The sequence below is a fragment of the Ranitomeya imitator genome, chromosome 7, assembly GCF_032444005.1.
Source record: "Ranitomeya imitator isolate aRanImi1 chromosome 7, aRanImi1.pri, whole genome shotgun sequence".
Classification (NCBI taxonomy): domain Eukaryota; kingdom Metazoa; phylum Chordata; class Amphibia; order Anura; family Dendrobatidae; genus Ranitomeya; species Ranitomeya imitator.
The window spans coordinates 26,805,993-26,830,366 of record NC_091288.1 but is presented as its reverse complement, the minus strand read 5'-3'; the positions used below and the strand labels follow the sequence as shown (position 1 = coordinate 26,830,366).

The following is a 24,374-nucleotide window of genomic DNA, read 5'->3' as shown; positions in this document are numbered from 1 at the left end:
ATTCTCCATACTTGTGGCAGGCTAGAGGCTAGCTGCACTACTGATGTATTAGATTACCTGGATTTAATGCAAAATTATCAATAAGACTTTTCCAAGCAATGAATGCTATTTTCTTCACAGCTGGGGTTCCACTTCGGAAACCAAGTTCTTCCAACTGCAGCAAAGAGTTAATAAAGCTGCCGCTTCGATGCAAGGTCTACGACAAAAGAACATTTTTTTAAATGACATCACTGCAATCAATATTGATCACCCATCCACAGCGAACCCCAACATTACCAGTCATTACCTTTCCCAACAGCTTCACAAACAAGGGCCACAGTTTCAGCACGTACGTCTCGTTCTTAGAGGTGAAGAGTTTTTGGAGCTCTGCAATGATTTTCTATATGGAGGAAGGGATATTAGGTCTGGCGATAATGTATACCCATCTAACACTTGCAGAGACCTTGATTACTCACAGAAGTCATGAGCTGTTCTGTTAGAGCAGACACTTCTTGTTGTTTCTGAAGTAACAGCGGTACTCCGATTTCCAGGACTGTTGCTGCTTTTATCCGAACTTTGGGTGCAGAGTGAACAACTAGTGGAATAATTAACTTGGCCCATCGAACAGCCTCCGAGGTCATCTGTGCTGGAGTCTGTTCCAAGAGCCTGAAACACAGGAAAGACTGGGACTGATGTCTGTGCATAGTGTGATTGCAAACAGAGGAGCCCTCATAGAAAGGAGATGTGGTCGCCAAGGTCTACAGCAATTTATCTGTTAGTCCCATAGAAATTCAATCACCACCACTGTTCCATCAAAACAGGGGGACAACTGTGGACATTCGTTGGGTGCATCATCAATCAGACCCCCAAAAATCTAGCATTTATCTATAAACTGACTACCATTACCCTTTTAGACATAGAATCAAAATAGTAATAGGAATGTGGCCTCTTAGGGTCCATTTCCACAGACAGACTGGGGGGGGGGTCATTTGACTACCTGGAAGATCAAACGATCTATACTAAAGGTACCGTCACACTAGACGATATCGCTAGCGATCCGTGACGTTGCAGCGTCCTGGCTAGCGATATCGTCCAGTGTGACAGGCAGCAGCGATCAGGCCCCTGCTGTGCCATCGCTGGTCGGGGAAGAAAGTCCAGAACTTTGTTTCGTCGCTGGACTCCCCGCAGACATCGCTGAATCGGCGTGTGACACCGATTCAGCGATGTCTTCGATGGTAACCAGGGTAAACATCGGGTAACTAAGCGCAGGGCCGCGCTTAGTAACCCGATGTTTACCCTGGTTACCATCGTTAAAGTAAAAAAAACAACCACTACATACTTACCTACCGCTGTCTGTCCTCGGCGCTGTGCTTCTCTGCTCTGGCTGTGAGCACAGCGGCCGGAAAGCAGAGCGGTGACGTCACCGCTCTGCTTTCCGGCTGCCCGGCGCTCACAGCCAGAGCAGAGAAGCACAGCGCCGGGGACAGACAGCGGTAGGTAAGTATGTAGTGGTTGTTTTTTTTTACTTTAACGATGGTAACCAGGGTAAACATCGGGTTACTAAGCGCGGCCCTGCGCTTAGTAACCCGATGTTTACCCTGGTTACCGGCATCGTTGGTCGCTGGAGAGCTGTCTGTGTGACAGCTCTCCAGCGACCAAACAGCGACGCTGCAGCGATCCGGATCGTTGTCGGTATCGCTGCAGCGTCGCTTAGTGTGACGGTACCTTAAGATGCCACAGTTCGGCAGCACGAGTTTTGTTTGCGGGGACGATGCACTGACTAGATAGATTTTTTTCGGCTGCATTAAAGATCATTTTTCTCCTTTGTCTGCAGCCTACTTGCACTGCAAGATAATCATGAAACGACAATGCTCTTGCAGTGTAAAAAGCCACTTTAGTAGCAATGCCTGTGACAAGTGTGCAAGGATTTGTGCTTAATAAAGAGTGTACATAGTGGATGCTTTCCTGAAACGGAAAGTACTTGCAAGCAGCATAATACAAAGAATAGCTGGTTTACCCAGAATCCTTTGCAGTAGGCGGAGCTATGCAAATCATCTCTTTCCACCCCAGTCTAATCCACAGCGCTTGGAACCGCCAAGCGTGCAATGCTGCGGATTAGTTTCTAAATTTACACAGCCAACCAATTCCTACCTGTGGACACGTGTTTCGGGCTTTAGGCCCTCATCAGCACAGGGCTGGAATTGGTTGGCTGTATGGAGTGGGGCTCGGTGAGCAAGCGATACACACATGCTAGCCACCTTAGGGAGAGACCCAAGTTGGGCTAAATGTAGCGGGACGAAAGAGACCGAAAAGCCCTCTACTTAAAGGAAATACATAGTGGATGCTTTCCTTTCGTCCCGCTACATTTAGCCCAACTTGGGTCTCTCCCTAAGGTGGCTAGCATGTGCTTAATAAAGGACATTAATATTGAAAATTGTAAAAAAGTATCAAAGATTTGTCCTGTGAGGCGATCAGGTTATTGGCCTTTGCCCCATACATAGACATGTTGTGTCCATCCTATGGTGTAGCACGGACTGGGAAGGGAGGCTTCAAACTTTCGATAGTGCTCTACGCAGCGGCCAGTTTGGAAAGAGAACGGATGAATGAAGAATGGAGGTCACCAAATATGGGAGACTTCGCCAAGCAAAATGTAGTCATGATTAGTTCTGGAGCGGAATGACCCAAAATTCGATACAGTAGAAAGGAACATTTCTCTCCTCACCTTATAATGACGTTCAGTGCTTCATATACAATGACCAGTGACTGCACGTCTTTAGTAAGTACGTTTTCTAATGTAGAAAGTATAGAGGGTACCTAAAAGACGAGAGTAACAGCATTACAATCCACGTCACAACTCACACTTAAAGGGATATTTCCAATATACGCATAGACACTTACCACCATCCCAACTTCTTCTGGGGAGAAGTTTTGTTTAGAAATCACCCAAAGTGCTCTAGTGCAGGAGTTTTTATCTGAGGTTTTCAAAGCAATACTATTTAGTGTGGACAGCAATTCTTGCACCCCAGATGCTACAAGGAAAATACACAAGTGTTAGCGGGACATGATCCTGAACCATATGGAGCTGTCAGGACCATTAAGGTGCATTGTGCCGAGTCTTACATTCAGTGTAAAGCTCTTGGCGAGTGCTAAAGGCCTCCATTTGTTTAATAGACCCAAATGTGTCCTTTTGGCCTTCGCCAGAGCATTCACACATGGTTTCCTGTGTCCTCCAATGAAGCGATAGAGAAAAGTCAATTTCTTATATGGTGGTCTGCAAGGTTCACCTTGTTTTCATGAGACATTCTACCAATGAAAAGCTTATATGCCATGTGCACAGAGACCTCGCTTCAACATTTCATATGCGAACACAACTGATTTTTATTTAGGGTTAGGCATTAGTGATGAGCGAACACACTCAGATAAGGTGTTATCCGAGCATGCTTGGGTGCTAACCGAGCGTCTTGTTCTAGATTACACAACAGCTTTGCAGCTGATATATATCGAATATACCAGGAAATTAATAGGCCCTCAGCTACATGCAAAACAATAAGTATCCTGCAACATACTAACCTGATATGCCGGATGCTATCGTACTATTAAAAACACAAAATCCCAGTGTCTGAAGTGCTGCGTTACTGAGATCAGAGTGCTGGTGAGCGACGTGTGTCTGAAAGAGAAACAGATTATTAAATGCATTTACATATGTAAGTGAGACATAACAGTAAGGGAACCAGCAGACGAACATATGACAAATCATCCGCGTTTCCCCATTTATTTTTTTTTTTTTAACTGTGTACAATTAATTATACACAACAAATGTACATGATCAATAGTTTCTTCAACTTCTACTCGAGTAAGGGTCACAGGAGGCAGGAGCAGCAGCTGGGCGATCATGTATGCCCGCTACTTAAGGGAATGACTACTCTCTGCACATGGGTGTGGAGGGCAGTGCATATTCATTCCCTTAAGTAGGCATACATGATCGCCTGGCTGCTGCGACTACTGTGCCCGCTATTGAAGAGAAAGGAATATTCACTGCGAGGGCAGTGAATATTCATTTCTCTTTAGCAGTGGGTACAAGTGACTGCCCCGTCGCCACTAGCATCAGAACAAGACGCTGCGAAGGAGCGCACGGACGGTAAGTAGGATGGGGTAGGTGGGGGTAAGCTTTTTCTGCTAGGGGCCATGAACACCAGGATGTTTTTGGGGGGTAAAATTAGGTGCCTCAGCTTATACAGTATATGCAACCCAGATGCAGTGTCAAAGAGGCATTATTTGACACATAGAAGGGGCATACCGGATACGTCTCTCACACCAAAAAATACTGTTGCACGGCCTTTTACATTATGTCGGTAGAATTTGGAATACCAGGACAAGAATCAATTATTTAATGTTCTCATTTTACCCAGCAGCAGGTAAACTAATTCCCTTACCTTAAAAGATTTGCAAAGCCGTGAGAATTGATTTCCAACCAGTGCTGTGAACTCTTTACCATCCTCTCCGCTCAGACGGCTACATCAAAAGAGGGAGGAAAAATGAGCTGGGATGTATGACATATGCTCAGGCATGGAGAACGAGTGTCACTTGACCGCAAAACACAAACGGCAGTTTTCCTATTTAAAGACTTGATAAACTATTTCTACATCTACTTGAAAAAAAAAAAAAAAAACAGTCCGAGAAAACCCCTTTATGTGCAAGCCCAATAACAGATCCATTTCGCCATGACATATTGTACGTTAGAATATCTGCTGCAGGCTCTACAGACTGCAATGACTCCCGATAGAAGTTTACATAAAACCCAGTTAATCAGCCACTCACTTGGCAATGGAGAGGTAGGCGTCTGTCTTTTCTGTGTGCGAGGTAGACGAGTCCTCCAAAGTCTCTAGTAAAGGCACCAACTGTGCCTCATCTATAGTTGGAGCCATTTTTTTCCTGAAAGTTAAAACAAAGATTTAGAATACAAAAAAAAAAGTTATTAGAGTTCATCCTAAATGGTGTCAGACTTGACTAAGTGCTGCAATATCTGAGCGCAATGCAGACAAAGTATTGACATCTGAGTACTTTATACATGCATATGGTGGACATACGGTGATCTGTGCTCAGGCACTGGAAGGATACAGCACTGCTTCAATTTAGGATATGATATGCCACAAACGTACATTATCTGCAGATCAGAGCAATGGAACCTACATATCTCTAAAAAGAGTGGGGTCCTGTCAGAAATGGAGAGGTGATCATGTGTCTCTTCAGTCACGAGTATGGAAGGTACAAGCATTGCCAAGTGGCCTCGTCAATTTTTGGAATTCCCATACTAATGAATGGAGAGAGAAGTGCACAAAGCCCCGTTTTCGAGATAGAAACCACGCTTGTATGAACTAACCCCCTATGAGCGATATCTCCAACCTGCCAGTTCCTAGATGCAGTCCTTTCTCCCTGCTCAACTGGATTGAAGACCTCTATTAACCTGTCAATCAAGAAGACTACACTGCGGCATTAATTTATCCATAGGGTAACTTATTAATCTGTGTGGGGTCTGAGCGCTGGGACCCGCACAGATCAGTAGAAAGGGGCACTTTTATCCCAGTTTAAATGGAGCACCCATGGACAAGCTCCATTCACTACCTATGAAGCTGCTGAGTGCTGTCTCGTGAAGGATGAATGGATGGCGTCTCTGATGCCAATTATAAATGGATGTACAGGCCCCCAAAGCAATATTAGTCTCTCTGTTCTATGGTATACAGCAGGGTTGTATAGAAAAATTGAAGGTGAGCTAAGCCCACCAGCATCAGGGTCTTATCTACAGCATTGGGCAGCACTGTGGCTCAGTGGTTAGCACTACAGCCTTGCAGCGCTGGAGTCCTGGGTTCAAACCCCACCAAGAACAACATGTGCAAAGAGTTTGTATGTTCACTCTGTGTTTGCGTGGGTTTCCTCCGGGCACTCCGGTTTCCTCCCACATTCCAAAGACATACTGATAGGGAATTTAGATTGTGAGCCCCATCGGGGACAGCGATGACAATGTGTGCAAACTGTAAAGCGCTGTGGAATATGTTAGCGCTATATAAAAAATAAAGATTATTGTTCTGGAATGCTGTAGATAAGCCCCCGATGTATCCTGAAAGATGAGAAAAAGAGGTTATATTATACTCACCCAGGGGTGTTCCCTGTCCAATGGGCGTCGCAGTCCAGGGCCTCTTAGCATCATCAGATGACGTCCTCTTCTTGTCTTCACGCTGCGGCTCCGGCGGACTGATTTGCCCTGTCGAGGGCAGAGCAAAGTACTGCAGTGCGCAGGTCTCAGGCCTCTCTGACCTTTCCTGGGGCCCGCGCACTGCAGTACTTTGCTCTGCCCTCAACAGGGCAAAGTGCCGAAGCATGAAGACATGAGGACGTCATCGTAAGAAGATGGGAGGCCCCGGACCGCGACGCCAATCGGATAAGACCGGGACCAGCCCTGGGTGAGTATAATCTAACCTCTTTCTCATCTTTCAGGATACATCGGGGGCTTATCTACAGCATTACAGAATGCATTACAGAATGCTGTAGATAAGCCCCTGATGCTGGTGGGCTTAGCTCACCTTCGATCTTGGGGGTGACAGGTTCCCTTTAAATATATTTCTATTTTTTTTAAGAAAAAAATAATTCTCCTGTTGATGAAGCTGCGTGAGGGCTTGTTTTATTTGCAGGGGAAGCTGCATTTTTTTTATTGATACTATTTTGGCAAATGAAGAGGTGCAGTGACCAAAAAACATCAATCCTTGCGGCAGGAGACTTTAGCACAGCCCTGTGTCTTTGCTCCGCCAGGACTGTGCTGTGTGTTAGAGGCTGCTTACAATGTTTTTATACCGACACAATCTGTACAGACAATTATCATACGATCATCCGGCCCCGTACAGGTTGCACATCATTTATGTAGGGCTTTGTGCCGCTGACTTTTTTGTGGCCACATAGTTGCCAGCTTGTTCTCAGCCACTGGCCGACAATCAGGAACGAGCTGTAGTAATAGAAGAAAGTGCAAGTCATTTGTATCTAGAGCCTCCTGATGGAAAACTCTCCAGGCTGAGCGCTGTTTAATCAAAATATAGATTAAAAAAAAAAAAAAAAAACATTCACAACATTCCTTTCTGACCGCTCCTTCAGTGTTCTGTTCTCTGGCTCCACTTCATCTCCTCTTCCTCTCACTGTCGGGGTACCTCAGGGCTCAGTCCTTGGCCCCCTTCTCTTCTCCCTCTAAACAGCCCCAATTGGACAGACCATCAGCAGATTTGGATTTCAGTACCATCTTTATGCTGATGACGCACAACTATACATATTTTCTCCCCTGACCTTACCCCCGCTGTACTACAGAATGCCACTGACTGTCTGTCCGCAGTCTCCGACATCATGTCCGCTCTCTATCTGAAACTCAACCTCTCCAAAACTGAACTTCTTCTGCTCCCACCTTCTACTAACCTCCCTAAACCTGACGTTTCCCTCTCCGTGGGTGGCACCATAACAACACCCCGGCAGCAGGCGCGCTGTCTGGGTGTTATGTTTGACTCCGATCTCTCCTTCACCTCCCATATACAATCTCTTGCCCGCTCGTGCCGCTTACACCTAAAGAACATCTCTAGAATCCGCCCTTTTCTCACTATAGAAACAACAAAAACCCTCACTGTCGCCCTGATCCACTCCCGCCTGGACTACTGCAACGCTCTATTAATTGCCCCCCCCACTCGACTTTCCCCTCTCCAGTCCTTAATGCAGCAGCCATGGTTGTCCATCTGGCTAATCGTTACTCAAACGCGTTCGCTCTTCGCCACTCGTCACACTGGCTGCCCATTCATTACAGGATACAATTAAAAGTACTTGTTCTCACCCACAAAGCTCTCCACAGTGCGGCACCCCCTTACATCTCCTTCCTCATTTCTGTCTATCGGCCTAACCGACCACTGCGCTCTGCAAATGACTTTCGACTAACCTCTGCACTAATCCGTACCTCCCACTCCCGACTCCTCCCGTGCTGCGCCAATCCTCTGGAATGCGCTACCCCAAGATATTAGGACCATCCACAATTTGCATGGTTTTAGGCGCTCGCTCAAAACACATTTGTTCAGAGCGGCCTATCATGTTCCCTAATCAGTTATTTTATGTGTGTAGCCCATTCACTATCTCCATCTATCACCCACCCCCTGAAGATGGCCGGACCATCATTGTAAATACACACCTGTACTTTGTATCTCCCCACCTCATTGTAGATTGTAAGCTCTCACGAGCAGGGGCGGCTTATTTCGCTTTAATTATTGTATTGTTAACGTTGTTACCTATGACTGTTGTGTTTGAAGCTGTTAAACTGTAAAGCGCTGCAGAATATGTTGGCGCTATATAAATAAAGATTATTATTATTATTACAAAAGCTTTAGGATTTTGAGAAAGCAGAAATCCAGCTTACCCATCTCCTAACAATAAACCACCCGTCTGCACACACTTTACCACACCGCCGTCATTCATGACAGCGCTAATAAAAGTGGACATCCCCTTTAAGAGATGGAAGACCTTATCCGCTCCCTGACAACATAGCCCTGGGCTGCAGAGGACAGGCATGGCGGCTCACAGGAGGCTCCTGTGTCTGGACCTAGGTCACAGGGGGAGCCAGGCGTGCTGAGACTTGTAGTACCACAAGCCCACCCCAGGGCAGAGGATAGGCTCTCCACGCTCCAGGGCTGTCTGCCCACACTCGCTAACCATGGGGGCTGCTGCAGAACCTCTCTATCAGACCTGCATGTGGAGCAGTAAACACGCCTAAGACCAATATCCCCCACACAGTGAGGAGGCCGCCGACCCCTCACCCGTCCTTACATCGACGCCGACCGCGGAGGCCTCACACTCCCCCGGTACACAGGCTCGCCGCCGCGCTGATCCTCCGCTCTGCTCTCCTCCTGATTTACCCGCGCTCTGCTGGCTCCTCCCCATCCAGCTCCCGCCGACTAAAATGGCGCCAGATTGGATAGAAAGCAGATTAGGCCGCGTAATGGAGCGCCGACCGGATCGATGCGTAAGCCGTGCGGAAGCCGAGACTGAGCCGCGAGGCGGGGATAGTGGAGCGCAGAGCTGGTCGATGAGTAAGCGTGCGGAAGCTGAAGACTGAGCCGCGAGGCGAGGATAGTGGAGCACAGAGCTGGCTGCAGAGGAAGCCAGCAGGCAGGTCCGTTAGTAGAACGCAGAACGGTTCGATGGCCGTGCCGGCCTGTTGCTTAGTAACATTGAAATTACAGCACACTAAGAAAAAAAAGTCGTAGAATGATGGAAATCACAGGATGGATAGACCATAGTGAGTGAACGTGCTGGGATAAGTTGTTATCTGAGCATGTGTGAGCAGACTGGCAGATGCAGTGACAGACAGGAGGCAGATGAAGGGTTAACAGGTTTTTTTAAAACAGGGAGCTACTCCACGCAAGGAGACAGAAAAAACGTGAGGTAAAACGCAGCCAGGATACGGAAAACGTGAGGTAAAATGCAGGCGGAATAGGGAAAACGTGAGATAAAATGTAGGCAGAATAGGGAAAATGTGAGGTAAAATGCAGGCAGAATAGGGAAAACGTGAGGTAAAATGCAGGCAGAATACTGAAAAAATGAGGTAAAATGCAGCCAGGATAGGGAAAACGTGAGGTAAAATGCAGGCAGAATAGGGAAAACGTGAGGTAAAATGCAGGCAGAATAGGGAAAACGTGAGGTAAAATACAGGCAGAATAGGGAAAACGTGAGGTAAAATGCAGGCAGAATAGGGAAAATGAGGTAAAATGCAGGCAGAATAGGGAAAACGTGAGGTAAAATGCAGGCAGAAAAGGGAAATCGTGAGGTAAAATGCAGGCAGAATAGGGAAAATGAGGTAAAATGCAGGCAGAATAGGGAAAACGTGAGGTAAAATGCAGGCAGAATAGGGAAAACGTGAGGTAAAATACAGGCAGAATAGGGAAAACGTGAGGATGCAGGCAGAATAGGGAAAACGTGAGGATGCAGGCAGAATAGGGAAAACATGAGGTAAAATGCAGGCAGAAAAGGGAAATCGTGAGGTAAAATGCAGGCAGAATAGGGAAAACGTGAGGATGCAGGCAGAATAGGGAAAACGTGAGGTAAAATGCAGGCAGAATAGGGAAACAGGAGGTAAAATGTAGGCAGAATAGGGAAAACGTGAGGTAAAATGCAGGCAGAATAGGGAAAACGTGAGGTAAAATGCAGGCAGAATAGGGAAAACGTGAGGTAAAATACAGGCAGAATAGGGAAAACGTGAGGTAAAATGCAGGCAGAATAGGGAAAATGAGGTAAAATGCAGGCAGAATAGGGAAAATGAGGTAAAATGCAGGCAGAATAGGGAAAACGTGAGGATGCAGGCAGAATAGGGAAAACGTGAGGTAAAATGCAGGCAGAAAAGGGAAATCGTGAGGTAAAATGCAGGCAGAATAGGGAAAACGTGAGGATGCAGGCAGAATAGGGAAAACGTGAGGTAAAATGCAGGCAGAATAGGGAAACGAGGTAAAATGTAGGCAGAATAGGGAAAACGTGAGGTAAAATGCAGGCAGAATAGGGAAAACGTGAGGTAAAATGCAGGCAGAATAGGGAAAACGTGAGGTAAAATGCAGGCAGAATAGGGAAAATGAGGTAAAATGCAGGCAGAATACGGAAAATGTGAGGTAAAATGCAGGCAGAAAAGGGAAATCGTGAGGTAAAATGCAGGCAGAAAAGGGAAATCGTGAGGTAAAATGCAGGCAGAATAGGGAAAACGTGAGGTAAAATGCAGGCAGAATAGAGAAAACGTGAGGTAAAATGCAGGCAGAATAGGGAAAATGAGGTAAAATGCAGGCAGAAAAGGGAAATCGTGAGGTAAAATGCAGGCAGAAAAGGGAAATCGTGAGGTAAAATGCAGGCAGAATAGGGAAAACGTGAGGTAAAATGCAGGCAGAATAGAGAAAACGTGAGGTAAAATGCAGGCAGAAAAGGGAAATCGTGAGGTAAAATGCAGGCAGAATAGGGAAAACGTGAGGTAAAATGCCGGCAGAATAGGGAAAACGTGAGGTAAAATGCAGGCAGAATAGAGAAAACGTGAGGTAAAATGCAGGCAGAATAGGGAAAACGTGAGGTAAAATGCAGGCAGAATAGGGAAAACGTGAGGTAAAATACAGGCAGAATAGGGAAAACGTGAGGATGCAGGCAGATTAGGGAAAACGTGAGGATGCAGGCAGAATAGGGAAAACGTGAGGATGCAGGCAGAATAGGGAAAACGTGAGGTAAAATGCAGGCAGAAAAGGGAAATCGTGAGGTAAAATGCAGGCAGAATAGGGAAAACGTGAGGATGCAGGCAGAATAGGGAAAACGTGAGGTAAAATGCAGGCAGAATAGGGAAAACGTGAGGTAAAATGCAGGCAGAATAGAGAAAACGTGAGGTAAAATGCAGGCAGAAAAGGGAAATCGTGAGGTAAAATGCAGGCAGAATAGGGAAAACGTGAGGTAAAATGCCGGCAGAATAGGGAAAACGTGAGGTAAAATGCAGGCAGAATAGAGAAAACGTGAGGTAAAATGCAGGCAGAATAGGGAAAACGTGAGGTAAAATGCAGGCAGAATAGGGAAAACGTGAGGTAAAATACAGGCAGAATAGGGAAAACGTGAGGATGCAGGCAGATTAGGGAAAACGTGAGGATGCAGGCAGAATAGGGAAAACGTGAGGATGCAGGCAGAATAGGGAAAACGTGAGGTAAAATGCAGGCAGAAAAGGGAAATCGTGAGGTAAAATGCAGGCAGAATAGGGAAAACGTGAGGATGCAGGCAGAATAGGGAAAACGTGAGGTAAAATGCAGGCAGAATAGGGAAAACGTGAGGTAAAATGCAGGCAGAATAGAGAAAACGTGAGGTAAAATGCAGGCAGAATAGGGAAAACGTGAGGATGCAGGGATTCACGCCAGCAGTCCCCGCACTCAGCGGACAGTGAACGCTCATCAATCTGAACAATTACAGGATAATCGTGCAGGACGTACTGAAGTATCAGCAACTCCCGCATGATCACAACAGAAGCTCAGTGCTGCCAGTGGCCGGGCTCCTGCTGTGACAGCTTGGGGTGGTGGGGGAACAGCCAGGAACAGTTGCCGAGCGCCGCCCCTGTTTTTACCCTTGCCACCTTCTGCTATTTTCTCTCTATTCACTTTTTATTTCTTCATCGCCTATTTATAAATTGGAATGCAAAAAAAGTTAATGCTCACTATACACCTAGATGAATCCTGTGAGGGGAATTTGCTGAAATAGTATACTTTTTTTCTCTCCAGTTTGATTATTCTTTGCCATCTAAAGCAGTCATTCTGAACCTTTCTACTGCTTAGTCATATAGACATGGCGTTTTTTCATGGAGGATACCCAGTACACCAGCTGTTCCTGGTCTATAAGGATTGGTCTATAAGGATTTATTCGGGTATTATAAAACATTTTATACCTGATAAAACTGTCCACAGGTAGTGTGGCATACTGCCTCTATATATATATTCTGTAAAATTAGGCATTGTACTGTACCCATGGCGGTTCCTACCTTGCCGGGCAGGCACCTACAGTATTATAGTGTGCCAGCATCACATGACACTTCCGTCCCTCATATAGGGATTGATTGTGCTATAGGGACTAGTTATACAACGTCTCTTTTTTTTTTAAAAGAAAGAACGACTGTAGCCCTGGATGTTCTTTTATCCTGTGAAGGTTTCGGCTTTGCAACATTGTTGCACTTCTCCATTTTGAAACATATTGTCTTTCATTTCAATCCAAATTTTTCTAGCTCGGCTCACAGGCCTGGAGTGACGGCTGTGCTGCGTCTGATTAGGGGGGAAAGCCCCCCCGGGACGATTTCACGGTATGAGGGGCACATTTTATAAGCGTTTATTTCAGCGTGTGCAGGGAGCATAACTAAAAGAGCCAACTTGGAAAACAAACATAAGCGAGACCTTGAGGCCAGCACATTTGCTAGGCTCTCCTCGGCCAGACAAAAACTGCTATCTATAATAGACCAAAAATCCAAATGCCTCAGAGAAAGACTCAAGAGTCGCTTCTACCAGCTCGGCAATAAAAGTGGTAGACTCTTGGCCAGAGCCCTTAATCAACGTAATCCCAATACCTACATTCCTTTTATTAAAAACAAAGAGGGGAAGAAAGTGTTTAATACCAGAGATATTCTTTCCAACTTCAGCGAATACTACAAATCTCTATATAATATAGCGGGTCACTATAAAGAGGCTCCACTACATTCTCTCCGTAATAAAATCAAATCATATTTACAGGAACATAAATTACCCACTCTGCCTGAAGGTGACCTACTTGATCTCGAAAAGGAATTCTCAGTGGAGGAGGTTTCTGAAACCATCGGCACCCTGAAACAGGGCAAGAGCCCGGGCCCTGATGGGTTCTCAGCAGGCTTTTACAAGTCATTCAACACACTGCTTAGCCCAATACCTTTGAAGGCTTGTAATTTTGTCTCTCTTGGGGGCTCGTTCCCTACACAGGCACTCATCGCTCACATAACAGTTCTCCCTAAGCCGGGCAAGGACCCTTCTACATGCGATAATTACCGCCCGATCTCTTTAATAAACCTAGATATTAAAATATATGCAAAAATGTTAGCCAATAGATTATGTCCCCTTTTACCAAAACTAATAAACCAGGACCAGGTGGGCTTCGTTCCCGGGCGAGAGGCGAGAGACAACACAATCCGAACTATCTCTCTAATTGACAGAGCGGGCAGAGAGGGGGACCCCCTGTGTATCATGTCAATTGATGCTGAAAAGGCCTTTGACCGGGTCAATTGGGAATTTATTTCCCAGACCCTAGAGGAAATTGGCCTAAAAGAAAACATGCTGCGAAGGATCTCTGCCCTGTATTCTTCTCCTAGTGCTCAGGTCAAGGTAAACGGCACATTATCGGATATGTTCCCGATCAGAAATGGTACAAGGCAGGGGTGCCCACTCTCTCCCCTCTTATATATCCTAACAATGGAGCATTTAGCTGTGGCCTTGAGAAACAACCCATCAATTAAGGGTAAAAAAACTACGTTCTGAAGAACATAAGCTAGCACTTTTTGCAGATGACATCCTGCTATACATTACGTCCCCCTCTACGAGCCTACCAAACATCATTTCGGAGCTACATAAATTCGGTCACCTAAGTAACTTCAAAATGAATTCCCATAAATCCGAAATCCTAAACATTTCACTCCAACTCCCTTTGGTAGATCAATTAAGGAAGACCTTCCCATTTAAATGGTGCTTTGATTCCCTTACTTATTTAGGTATTAAAATTACAAGCAAAACGTCTAAACTGTTTGAAACCAACCTTGCGCCAACCCTGCAGAAAACAAACTCAGACTTGGAGAGATGGCACAAGCTCCAATTGTCCTGGCTGGGTAAGATCAATGCAGTTAAGATTGACCTCCTGCCTCGCCTCTTATATTTTTTTCAAACAATCCCCCTATACCTACCAGCTTCCTTCTTTTCCCGCCTCAAACAAATAATTACTCGTTTTATTTGGTCTCTTAATCGGGCACGTATTTCATATACAACATTAAGTAGATCTAAACTGACAGGTGGATTGGGTCTCCCGGATCTCGCGATTTATAGTTATGCATCAATGGGAACCTGTATCCTAGACCTTTATCACAGTAAAAACAACAAAAAGTGGGTAAACCTAGAAAACGATCTTAACGGATGCGATTCCCAAGTTGTTCTTTGGACAGGAGGCAGGGGGCTAGGACCAGGCACTTACATACCCTTCCTCACGCGAAACATATTGCTTCTTATTAAAAACCGAAACAAAGACCTTCAGATCACAACTCTCCCGGGCCCCTTAATTCCAATTTATGACAATTCTGCTTTTCCAGCGGGGCTGAATAGAGAGACATTTCTAAATAAGAGAAAAGATTCCAAACCCATCATCCACGACTACTTAAAATAAACTGGGATGAAGTCCCTTCGGGAATTATTCCCAGAGGAGGAATCTCACTCTATTGATTGGTTCTTCTATGAACAACTAAAAAGTTATATCCACTCAATCTCTAAACAAACCAATATCAGCAGGCCGCTAACTCCCTTTGAGATGCTTTGTATATCAGCAAATCCCCCGGATCATACTGTCTCGCTCCTCTATAAAATCTTCCAAGAGGGAGGGCTCCACTGCAGGGTTGGCCATTGTTTTTCTCGAAATGGGAGGGCGATCTGGGAAGGCCCTTGTCATCTGAAGACAGGGGAAAAATTCTTCTCTTCTCGTCCAGATCGTCATTATGCGCGGTATCACAGGAGAGGAGCTATAGGATTCTAGCAAGATGGTATAGATGCCCCTCCATGGTGCATGCGGTGTTCCCCACGACCCCTGACACCTGCTGGAGATGTCTAAAGGAGATAGGCTCTTACATACATATCTGGTGGGACTGCCCCCCCATAAAGGATTTGTGGTTGGCTGTCTTTGAACTTCATAATAAGCTGTCTATCACACAGATCCAGCCTTCACCAAGTATAGCATTGTTGTCTCTATGCGAATTGTCAATATCTAGGTTCAAGAGGGGAATCCTCAGACACTTTCTTACCGCAGTCAGAAATCTAATCCCTCGGTTTTGGAAACAAGAAAAATTTCCTTCCTGTACAGAATTTGTGGCAGAACTTAATAACATATATAGAATGGAGCAGTTGATAAACCAGTCACCAGGTAACGGAGAAAAAATCTACAACATATGGGCCTCGTGGATCGCTTTTCGGGAAACTCCTGAACTAGATCTCTGGGTTTCCAGAACCCGACACACTATGTAGCTTATTTTCGTGTACTTCCGGGCCGTTCCTTGGCGTGTGTCCTGTCCGCTGGGGTACGGGGGCAACCACACTCCCTCCCTGAATTCCCCACACCCTCATCCATCCTTCTCTTCTTCTTCCTACCCTCTTTTCTTTCCTCTTTCTTACCTTCTATGTTTGTCCTCCTCATATCTAGTTTGATTATTCATATTGTATTTTAAATATCCACAAAGGAATCTAACAATTGTTACCAACTATCCCGGCTGTTCTTTATTGTTACCAATTCATAATCTCGGGATAGCCATGAGCATTATTAATCAGAAAGTTAAATCATAAGACATAAATGCTGTATCTATGCTCCTCTTGTTCGACTTAAAACTACTGCCTATTATTGCACAGATCTACCAGTTTGTACTGTTTACCTTTTTTCTTTATTGCTGTGACCAATAAAAATGATTTATACAAAAAGAGCCAACTTGTCAGAATGCAGCATTAGTGCTGCACAAGGTGGCTCTTTTAGTTGCAAACGCCTGAGGGGGTGACAGGTTCCCTTTCAGTTAAACTCTACTAATGGGGTTACGTTTGAACACAGGAGGAATAGCTCTGTAACATTTTGGGGTCCATTTCCTCACCTCTCACTACTATGTATTAAAAAATTATCCTAAAAATTACGTGGAAAAAAAGTGAAATTTTATTTTAAACTAAATCTTTTAACAAAATGTTGGCGCAAAAGACTCATTACATTCATCAATGAATTCTTTAGGGGGTGCAATTTAGAAAATGGGGTCGGTTGTGGAGTTTCTGCGGTTTTGGCATGTCAAGAACTATTTCACAGGCATATTTGTGTTCCAAAATTCAAACAGTGCTCCTTCCAATCTGAGCGCTGCCATTTGTCCAGTGATTTTTGACCATATTGGGACTATCGCCACTCTCAGAACAAAGTGGGTAACAAACTGAGTGTTCCAATTTTTATGTTACGTCTTGCAAAAGGGAAAACATTGGGGCTAAAACAACATTTTCGTGAAAAAAAATTGAAATATATCTATGACGACCTAATGTTATTACATTGTATGTAGCACCTGTGGGTTCAAAATCCTCATTATACACCTGGATAAAATCTATGATGGGTGTGGTTTCCAAAATGGGGTCAGTTGTGGGGGCTTTCTACTGTTTAGGTACATTAGGGGCTGTCCAAAACCAACATGTCGTTTGCTACTGATTCCAGCCAATTTTGCGTTGCAAAAGGTGCTCCTTCCCTTCCGAGCCCTACCATGCACGCAAACAGTAGTTTTCCACCACATATGGGGTATTCAGGAGAAATTGCACAACAAATTGGTGCATATTCTCCTGTTACCCATATGAGAATGGAAAATTTAGGGCTAAAGTAACATTTTTTTGAGGAAAAAAAGTTAAAATATTATTTTTTTTCCCATTAACATTCCATTAGTTCCTGTGAAGCACCTAAAGGGTTAATAAACTTCTTGAATGTGGTTTTGAGCACTTTGAGGGGTGCAGTTTTTGGGTATTTTCTGCCATATAGACCCCTCAAATTCACTTCAAATGTGATGTGGTCCCCAAAAAATGAAAGTGTTGGAAAAATGAGAAATTGATGATCACTTTTTAACCCTTCCAATTTCCTAAGAAAAAAAAATAATGTCTAAAAAATGAAGCAGATGTAAAATAGACATCTGGTAAATGTTATTTTATAACTAGCATTTAGAAGTGTTTTTGTTGTTGAGCGTTGTATTGTGCATGTAACTTCAAATTTTGATCGCAATATTCCAGTTTGGATCTGAATTTACAACTTAACTTTAGAAATATATAATTATATATTTACATTATTTTCATAGTTATTAAACTGTCTTAAAAAATCCAACAAATAACACATAAATGGAATGTGTCTTCAGAATATGACTGATTGCTTAAATCAGGGGTTTTTTTAATCTAAAAGTATTTTTTTTTTAATATTTGATTATATGACTGATAGCACCTCTATATCCAGTAGATAACACAGGATCCATCATTGACAATAGGGCAATAGGTGATGTTACAGCTCACCTCTTCCTCCTGTATAATGACTGATAACACCTCTATATACATTAGATAACACAGGATCCACCATTCACAATAGGTGATGTCACAGCTCACCTCCTCCTCCTGTACAATGACTGATAACACCTCTATATACAGTAGATAACACAGGATCCACCATTCACAATAGGTGATATCACAGCTCACCTCCTCCTCCTGAATAATGACTGATAACACCTCCAATAACACCTCTATATACAGCAGATAACACAATAGGTGATGTTACAGCTCACCTCCTCCTCCTTTCACAAGTAACAATCGTAGTTCTTGGACGCACATTCAGCTGAAATGTGGTGTAGTGCCCACTGGTTTCCTATACTACAGTACACACCACTGGCTAGTCAGAGGCCGGCAGCTGATATCGGCTTGCACATTACGGGCAGTGCACGGCTGTGATGTCATGTGCTGCCTGTACCGTCACGCAAAGTTATCTGCTGGCTATGAAAGAGGATGCGAGGGAAGGTGACAAAAATTATTACCATTATTACCGGAATGGAGATAGAACGAAGGACATTATTACAAGGAGGGGCAAATACGCTGCTTTTATAGGTTTTAGACAAGGGCCCATATATCTGACCAACATGCAGGTGGGGGCCCAGGTCTGAATTTTGCACTGTATCTAATCAGACTGTAGTTATGCCACTGACCTTGTTCCTAGATTAGAGCATGCTCAGATAACGCTTCTGTACAAATAGGGTCTTGGTCAGGAAGTAAGAGTTTAATATTAGGCCTAGTGGCCGGTGTGAAAATTGCAATATTTTTATTTAATATAGATCATAATATAAAAAATAATAAATTAACAAAAAATAAACTATATATATTATAAAAGCCTAATTTAAACAATAAGTAATTTTTTTTCCTGACACATTTTCTCGAAAGGAATTTTGTCAAGAGCTTCATGGCTACTAAAGCAGTATTCACTCTGAAAATGACAAAACGTGCAAATTTACATTCTAGGCTGCTGAGAAAACAAACGGCATTGAAGTATTGCACATTTGCGGTGTGTTTCTGGCCTGGCACTTGCGCAGCACTCTCCCTACTGCAGACTAAGACCTCACTGATGTCAATGAGGATGGTGCCCACAGCAGTACGGTGCGTGCCCCAGGCCAGGAATACATGGCACATGTGCAAGATCTCATTGTCGCAGTCCATTACTTAGCAAGACTGTACACAGGATTTACGTGGACAATCAGAGTATTTCTCAGGCTTGAGATCGCCTTTTGGGCACTTACCAGGTAATCTGCATAGTGCATGAACGTTTTTTTTTCTTTTAGCAATGCTGACTCTATCTGCATCCAAAAAGTGTTTTAGTCTTGTACCCCGTTCTAGTCATGCTTTAGTCACCATAATGCTCCTGACAGATTCCAGTTAAAGGGGTTAATCCAGTTCCAACAAAATTAAAGTTTTTGTATGTATGAAAAGTTTTAATTTTCCCAAATAGTTTCTGTATGAATTTTTTCCCTATTTTCAAAATCCCTGCTTGCTTTTATTTAAAGGGAATCTGTCAGTAGGATTTTGCTTTGTAATCTGATGATAGCATGATGTAGGGGTTAAAACACTGAATTCAGCGATGTGTCACTTTTTTGGCTATATGCTGTTGTTTATCTACAATGAAGGTTTTATCACTATTTGATTATCACGGCCTGGACTACAGCAAACCCGATTGCTAGTCCAGCGATGCCCCCTCCTGTGATAACCAACTCTCTGTCAAAAGACAATGTCCATAGATACATAAAGTGATACATCGTTGGAATCAGGATCTCTGTCCCTACATCATGCTGCTGTCAGATTACAAAGCAAAAACCTGCTGAGATATTCCCTTTAAAAGCCACTCACTAAAGTATATAATACATTGTCCATCACATGACCAGGATGCAACTTTTCTCTTCCCGGGAAGTAATCAGTGAAGGTTCCGACTGCATGACAGCAAGCAGAGGTATTGAATATAGTACAAATATAATAAATAGTATAAAGGCAACGATCTTTATTTGCTAACACTGTAATACCCCGATAATAACTCTGTGTACGAACACACGTCGGCTGCCGGGCCTCTTGTAATTAAGGAACAGGGTCACTGCAGTATGTAACATGGAAACTTGAAGAAGTCATCTATCAAAGTCGGCTGGAGGCTAAGTGTTTCAGTCATCTCCCGTTCAAGTCGATTGGAGCTTTGCCCAGAACAACCGGAGCCAGGACAGATGAATCACCACCACCATCAAAATCATTTCACTTGCTCTTTGCCTTAGAAAACGCACTTTATAAAATATTTTATTTAATATCATAATGTATAAAGTCAGAGTTGGCTTCGGACGTAAAGTTTGAGTTCATTTCCGGTAGGGAGTATGGCTCCAGGGCTGTATACTTGATTTGGAAGCCTCCTCCCGTGATGGATCCGTCTGACAAGAACTTTAACGTCATGACATTCCCTGAAACAGAAGTAAGAAAAAATAATATGAGGAAAAAAAGGTCACTGGAAATGAGTAAGGACTGGTAATATTTTTACAACTCTGTTTGGGTGCAAATCTGCAGCCGTGGTTAATTCGTACATGTAATTATAATTAATTGGTCCCGGAGACGGTTTCATAATGTATTCCCTACTCCCGGTGTGGGGCGGCGGCGGGACACTGCTGATTGGATATGGCAGTATCATTAACTTTTGCATTCTGAATTATAGAGATATTTTGTACTAGAAGAGAGAGAGAGAGAGACCCAGAACGGAACATCTCAATGATTTGCATAGAAAATACTGTGAAAACGCCGGATTCTTCTTTAACACCTCCGTTTCATCTGTTTTTGGCCGATTCCGTCACTGTGCGTTTTTTTCCGCCGGACAAAAAAACGTTGCAGTGGACGTTTTGTCCGTCCGCCGGAAAAGACTATTTGGACGGATCTGGCAAAAAAACGGATGAAACATGTGGCCATCAGGCATAATCCGGCGCTAATACAACTCTATGGGAAAAAAACGGATCCGGCGTAAAAAAAAAAAACGGATCCGTTTTTTACAAAAATTGCCGGATTGTGCCTGAAACAAAAAACCTGATGTGTGAAAGCAGCCTTAGAGGGGTCCAGAACTTTGAATATTGATGACCTACCCTTTAGGTAGGTCATCAATATTAGATTGGTGAGGTTCTGACCCCTGGTACTCCCATGATGAGCTATTAGCTGGTGTCGTGGTGGCCAGAATAGACAGTATACGGTGTCAGAACAGCATAGACCCATGCGCTCTGTAGTGGTCGCTCTCAGGTACTGTAGATCACATCACATTCACATCAATGGGAGCTGAGCTGCAGTACCCATGAATGGCCACTATAGAGTGAATGGAGCTGTGCTGTTCTGCCTCCATACACTGCTTACTTCCGTCCGCTAACAGCTGATTGGTGGAGGTGAAAACCCCTAGACAGCCCCTTTGATATAATGACATACAGTGGCGGGAATCTACACGTCTGGTCGGGGGCCTGTATAAATAGCTGGTTTGGGCTTTGTATATGGTGGTCTTGGGGTCTTGTCTGGAATACGTATTTGTGTGGGAGGGGTCTGGTCTGGGGTCTGTATACATGGGTGAGGGGTCTGGTCCGGGGCCTGTATACTTTGGGAGGTGTCTGGTCTGGGGTCTGTATATTGTACGTTGGGGAGGGGTCTGTTCTGTGGTTTGTACACAAGAGGTTTTCTTCTGACGTGTGTGTATATAATGCAGATAATGAGAGGTCTGGTCTGTCATTTAGGGGGTCTTATGTGTGGTCTGTAATTATTTAGGGGTCTGGTGGATGGTCTTTATTTGTTTAAGAGGGTCTGATATGTGGTTTGTAATTGCTTTTAGGGGGGTCTTATGTGTGGTCTCTTAATTGCTTAGGGGATCTTATGTGTGGTCGGTAATTGTTTAGGAGGCCTTATTGTGGTTTGTAATTATTTAGGGGGTCTTATATGTGGTTGGTAATTGTTTAGAGGGGTCTTCTGTGTGCTTTCTATTTGTTTAAAGGGTCTTGTGTAGTCTGCATTTTGTTTAGAAGGTTTGGTATGTGGTATGTAACTGTTTAGGGGGTCTTATGTGTGATCTATATTTATTAAGGGGGTCTTATGTATGGCTTGTAATTATCTAGGGTGTATGGATTGTAATTATCTTATGTGTGGTCTGTATTTATTTGGGAGTTCTTGTGTGTGGTCTGTAATTATTTAGGGGGTCTTATGTGTGGTCCATAATTATTTAGGGGTCTTATGTGTGGTCCATAATTATTTAGGGGTCTTATGTGTGGTCTGTAAATATTTAGGGGTCTTACGTGTGGTCTGTAATTATTTAGGGGGTCTTATGTGTGGTCCATAATTATTAAGGGGTCTTATGTGTGGTCTGTAAATATTTAGGGGTCTTACGTGGGGTCTGTAATTATTTAGGGGTCTTATGTGTGGTCCATAATTATTTAGGGGTCTTATGTGTGGTCCATAATTATTTAGGGGTCTTATGTGTGGTCTGTAATTATTTAGGGTCTTATGTGTGGTCTGTAATTATTTAGGGGTCTTACATGTGGTCCGTAATTATTTAGGGGTCTTATGTGTGGTCTGTAATTTAGGGGGTCTTATGTGTGGTCTGTAATTATTTAGGGGTCTTATGTGTGGTCTGTAATTATTTAGGGGGTCTTATGTGTGGTCTGTAATTATTTAGGGGGTCTTATGTGTGGTCTGTAATTATTTAAGAGGTCTAATGTGTGGTCTAATTGTTTAAGGGGTTTTGGCGTATGGTCTGTAGTTTAAGAGGGTCTGGTGAATAGTCTGTAATTATTTAGGGGGTCTGGTATGTGCTCTGTACTTAGTTTGGGGTGTCATGTACTATTTGTGAATCAAATACTGTAGGTCAGGATGTTTCATCTATAAACCTGGACCCTGCTCACAAGTCGGCGGTCATTCTTTCAGGACATGCTAGGATGGTAGTTTTGTAAAACCTGGAGAGTCCCACCTCGGAGACCCCTTGTGTGGGGATTATTCTTTCTTGCCACTAAAGTTATATATCCACTTCAGAAGCTAAAGGGGAAGAGTTGGAATCAGTCCAGGATTTATTATGGGGAGTATTATCTAGGTCCAATATGATATAAGTAGTACAGTATACATAGTAAACAGACATTAGATATTGGTGAACTGACGCACTGAATGTCTAAAAAGAAGTTATTAACTAATCTTTATTAATACCTGTGCTGATGATGTCGTCGGGAAGCATGTCGCCACAGAATCTAGGGAAATGAAGAGACAATCCTGTTAGTTTTGTGTTATCAGCTCTTTGGTATTACTGCGCATGTTTTAGTAATTTATGCAATATGTAGCTGTGAAAAAAGCCCTTTATTTTGACGTGCTCCCCCTTGTTTCGTCCGTAGACTCTCATAGGTTGTTTAGAAAAGTCATTATTTTCTCTCCTGGTAAATTGTATAAGTAGGGAATTTCAGCTCAGGTACATGCAGAATTTTAAGGAAAGTAATTCATCCCAATTCTCTCACTGCTTATTCACTTCCATACAACCCCTTTATAGCACCTTTCCTGCCATTCGAACAATTTAATAAAAGCGTTTACTTGGTGTCCCTCTGTGTCTGGTAACACCACCCTTTTGGCTCTGATTGACTCCAGCCATCCATATAACCAACTGGAATCGTGCATCTGCTCAGATGAAGACCGGCATATACGCAATTCACTGTGCCCTGCTGAGGTTAGTGCAAAGTGATCCTCTGCGCATGCGCCGCAGGGGACGTCACCTATGTCAATTAGAGGTGGAGGGATGGTGTTACACAGAGAGGCCGGCACACATGGCCTGGAAATATCCATCCAACCACACAAAGCTCATTTTCAAATCTGGTGGGACAATTTAAAGGGACAGCAGGGATGATGTTGAGACTCTGTAGAGAAGTGAACAAAAGGTATGGACATGGGGACAACCTGATGATTAGTTCCTCTTAAATGCAGCTCACTGTTGACTTTACTAATGTGCTACTATTGCTGGATGAAGGCTGATTGGGATTGATGGAGTCACTCCTAGTTTTATATTGATGTATTTTTGCATACATTATATCAAATGTGTATGTTTGGTATTGTTGTGTCCATTGAGTAGATTTTAGGTATGATTTACCTTCCCACTAAACCGTGAACGTCGTCATAGCTGTCATATACTTCTAGGTAGTCAGACAGGCAGTCGGTGTCTTCTTCAATATCCATCTCTAGAAACTGCAGTTGTATGGGCTGACCAATCTTAACCCGGATGTGCCAGTAACAAATTTGTTCATTATCGTATTCGTTAGGATATCCTGGAGATTTAATAATTCTTTCTTGCTCCGTTAGCACCCCGCCACACTCCTTTGCTGGAGAAAAAGCAAGTACATGTTAAGGAAAATCACTTATATACAAGACACTTAGGAGCCGTTGAAAAACTGCGTCCGCTGCCCCCGTTGTTCATTTATTTCACAACGTACGTCGGGCCGACGCATAGCGATGGGCCCGTACCGACCCAAGTGTGAAAGTAGCCTCAGATGTGCGGAGATTCAGCAGCAGGGA

At 43.8% G+C, this 24,374-nt stretch overlaps 2 protein-coding genes across 3 annotated transcripts in view; both read right to left on the bottom strand.

Moving 5' to 3' along the window:
* RIF1 (replication timing regulatory factor 1) overlaps window positions 1-8,940 on the bottom strand; it is a 42,562-nt gene extending 33,622 nt beyond the window's left edge. Inside the window, exons 1-9 of one of the 2 annotated variants that reach the window (XM_069732908.1) lie at window positions 8,818-8,940; window positions 4,798-4,911; window positions 4,413-4,491; window positions 3,550-3,646; window positions 2,878-3,008; window positions 2,702-2,793; window positions 456-645; window positions 287-379; window positions 58-196 (exon numbers count right to left, since the gene is read on the bottom strand). In XM_069732908.1, the coding sequence (XP_069589009.1) occupies window positions 58-196; window positions 287-379; window positions 456-645; window positions 2,702-2,793; window positions 2,878-3,008; window positions 3,550-3,646; window positions 4,413-4,491; window positions 4,798-4,911; window positions 8,818-8,819 (937 nt within the window). In that variant the 5' untranslated portion in view covers window positions 8,820-8,940. The remainder of the gene's footprint in view (window positions 1-57; window positions 197-286; window positions 380-455; window positions 646-2,701; window positions 2,794-2,877; window positions 3,009-3,549; window positions 3,647-4,412; window positions 4,492-4,797; window positions 4,912-8,817) is intronic. The other variant, XM_069732909.1, reaches the window with a different exon arrangement.
* A 10,184-nt stretch (window positions 8,941-19,124) lies between these two features.
* The window catches only part of TNFAIP6 (TNF alpha induced protein 6), a 30,704-nt gene continuing 25,454 nt past the window's right edge, over window positions 19,125-24,374 (bottom strand). Inside the window, exons 4-6 of the mRNA XM_069732907.1 lie at window positions 23,953-24,181; window positions 23,028-23,068; window positions 19,125-20,278 (exon numbers count right to left, since the gene is read on the bottom strand). Coding sequence (XP_069589008.1) covers window positions 20,121-20,278; window positions 23,028-23,068; window positions 23,953-24,181 — 428 coding nt within the window. The 3' untranslated portion in view covers window positions 19,125-20,120. The remainder of the gene's footprint in view (window positions 20,279-23,027; window positions 23,069-23,952; window positions 24,182-24,374) is intronic.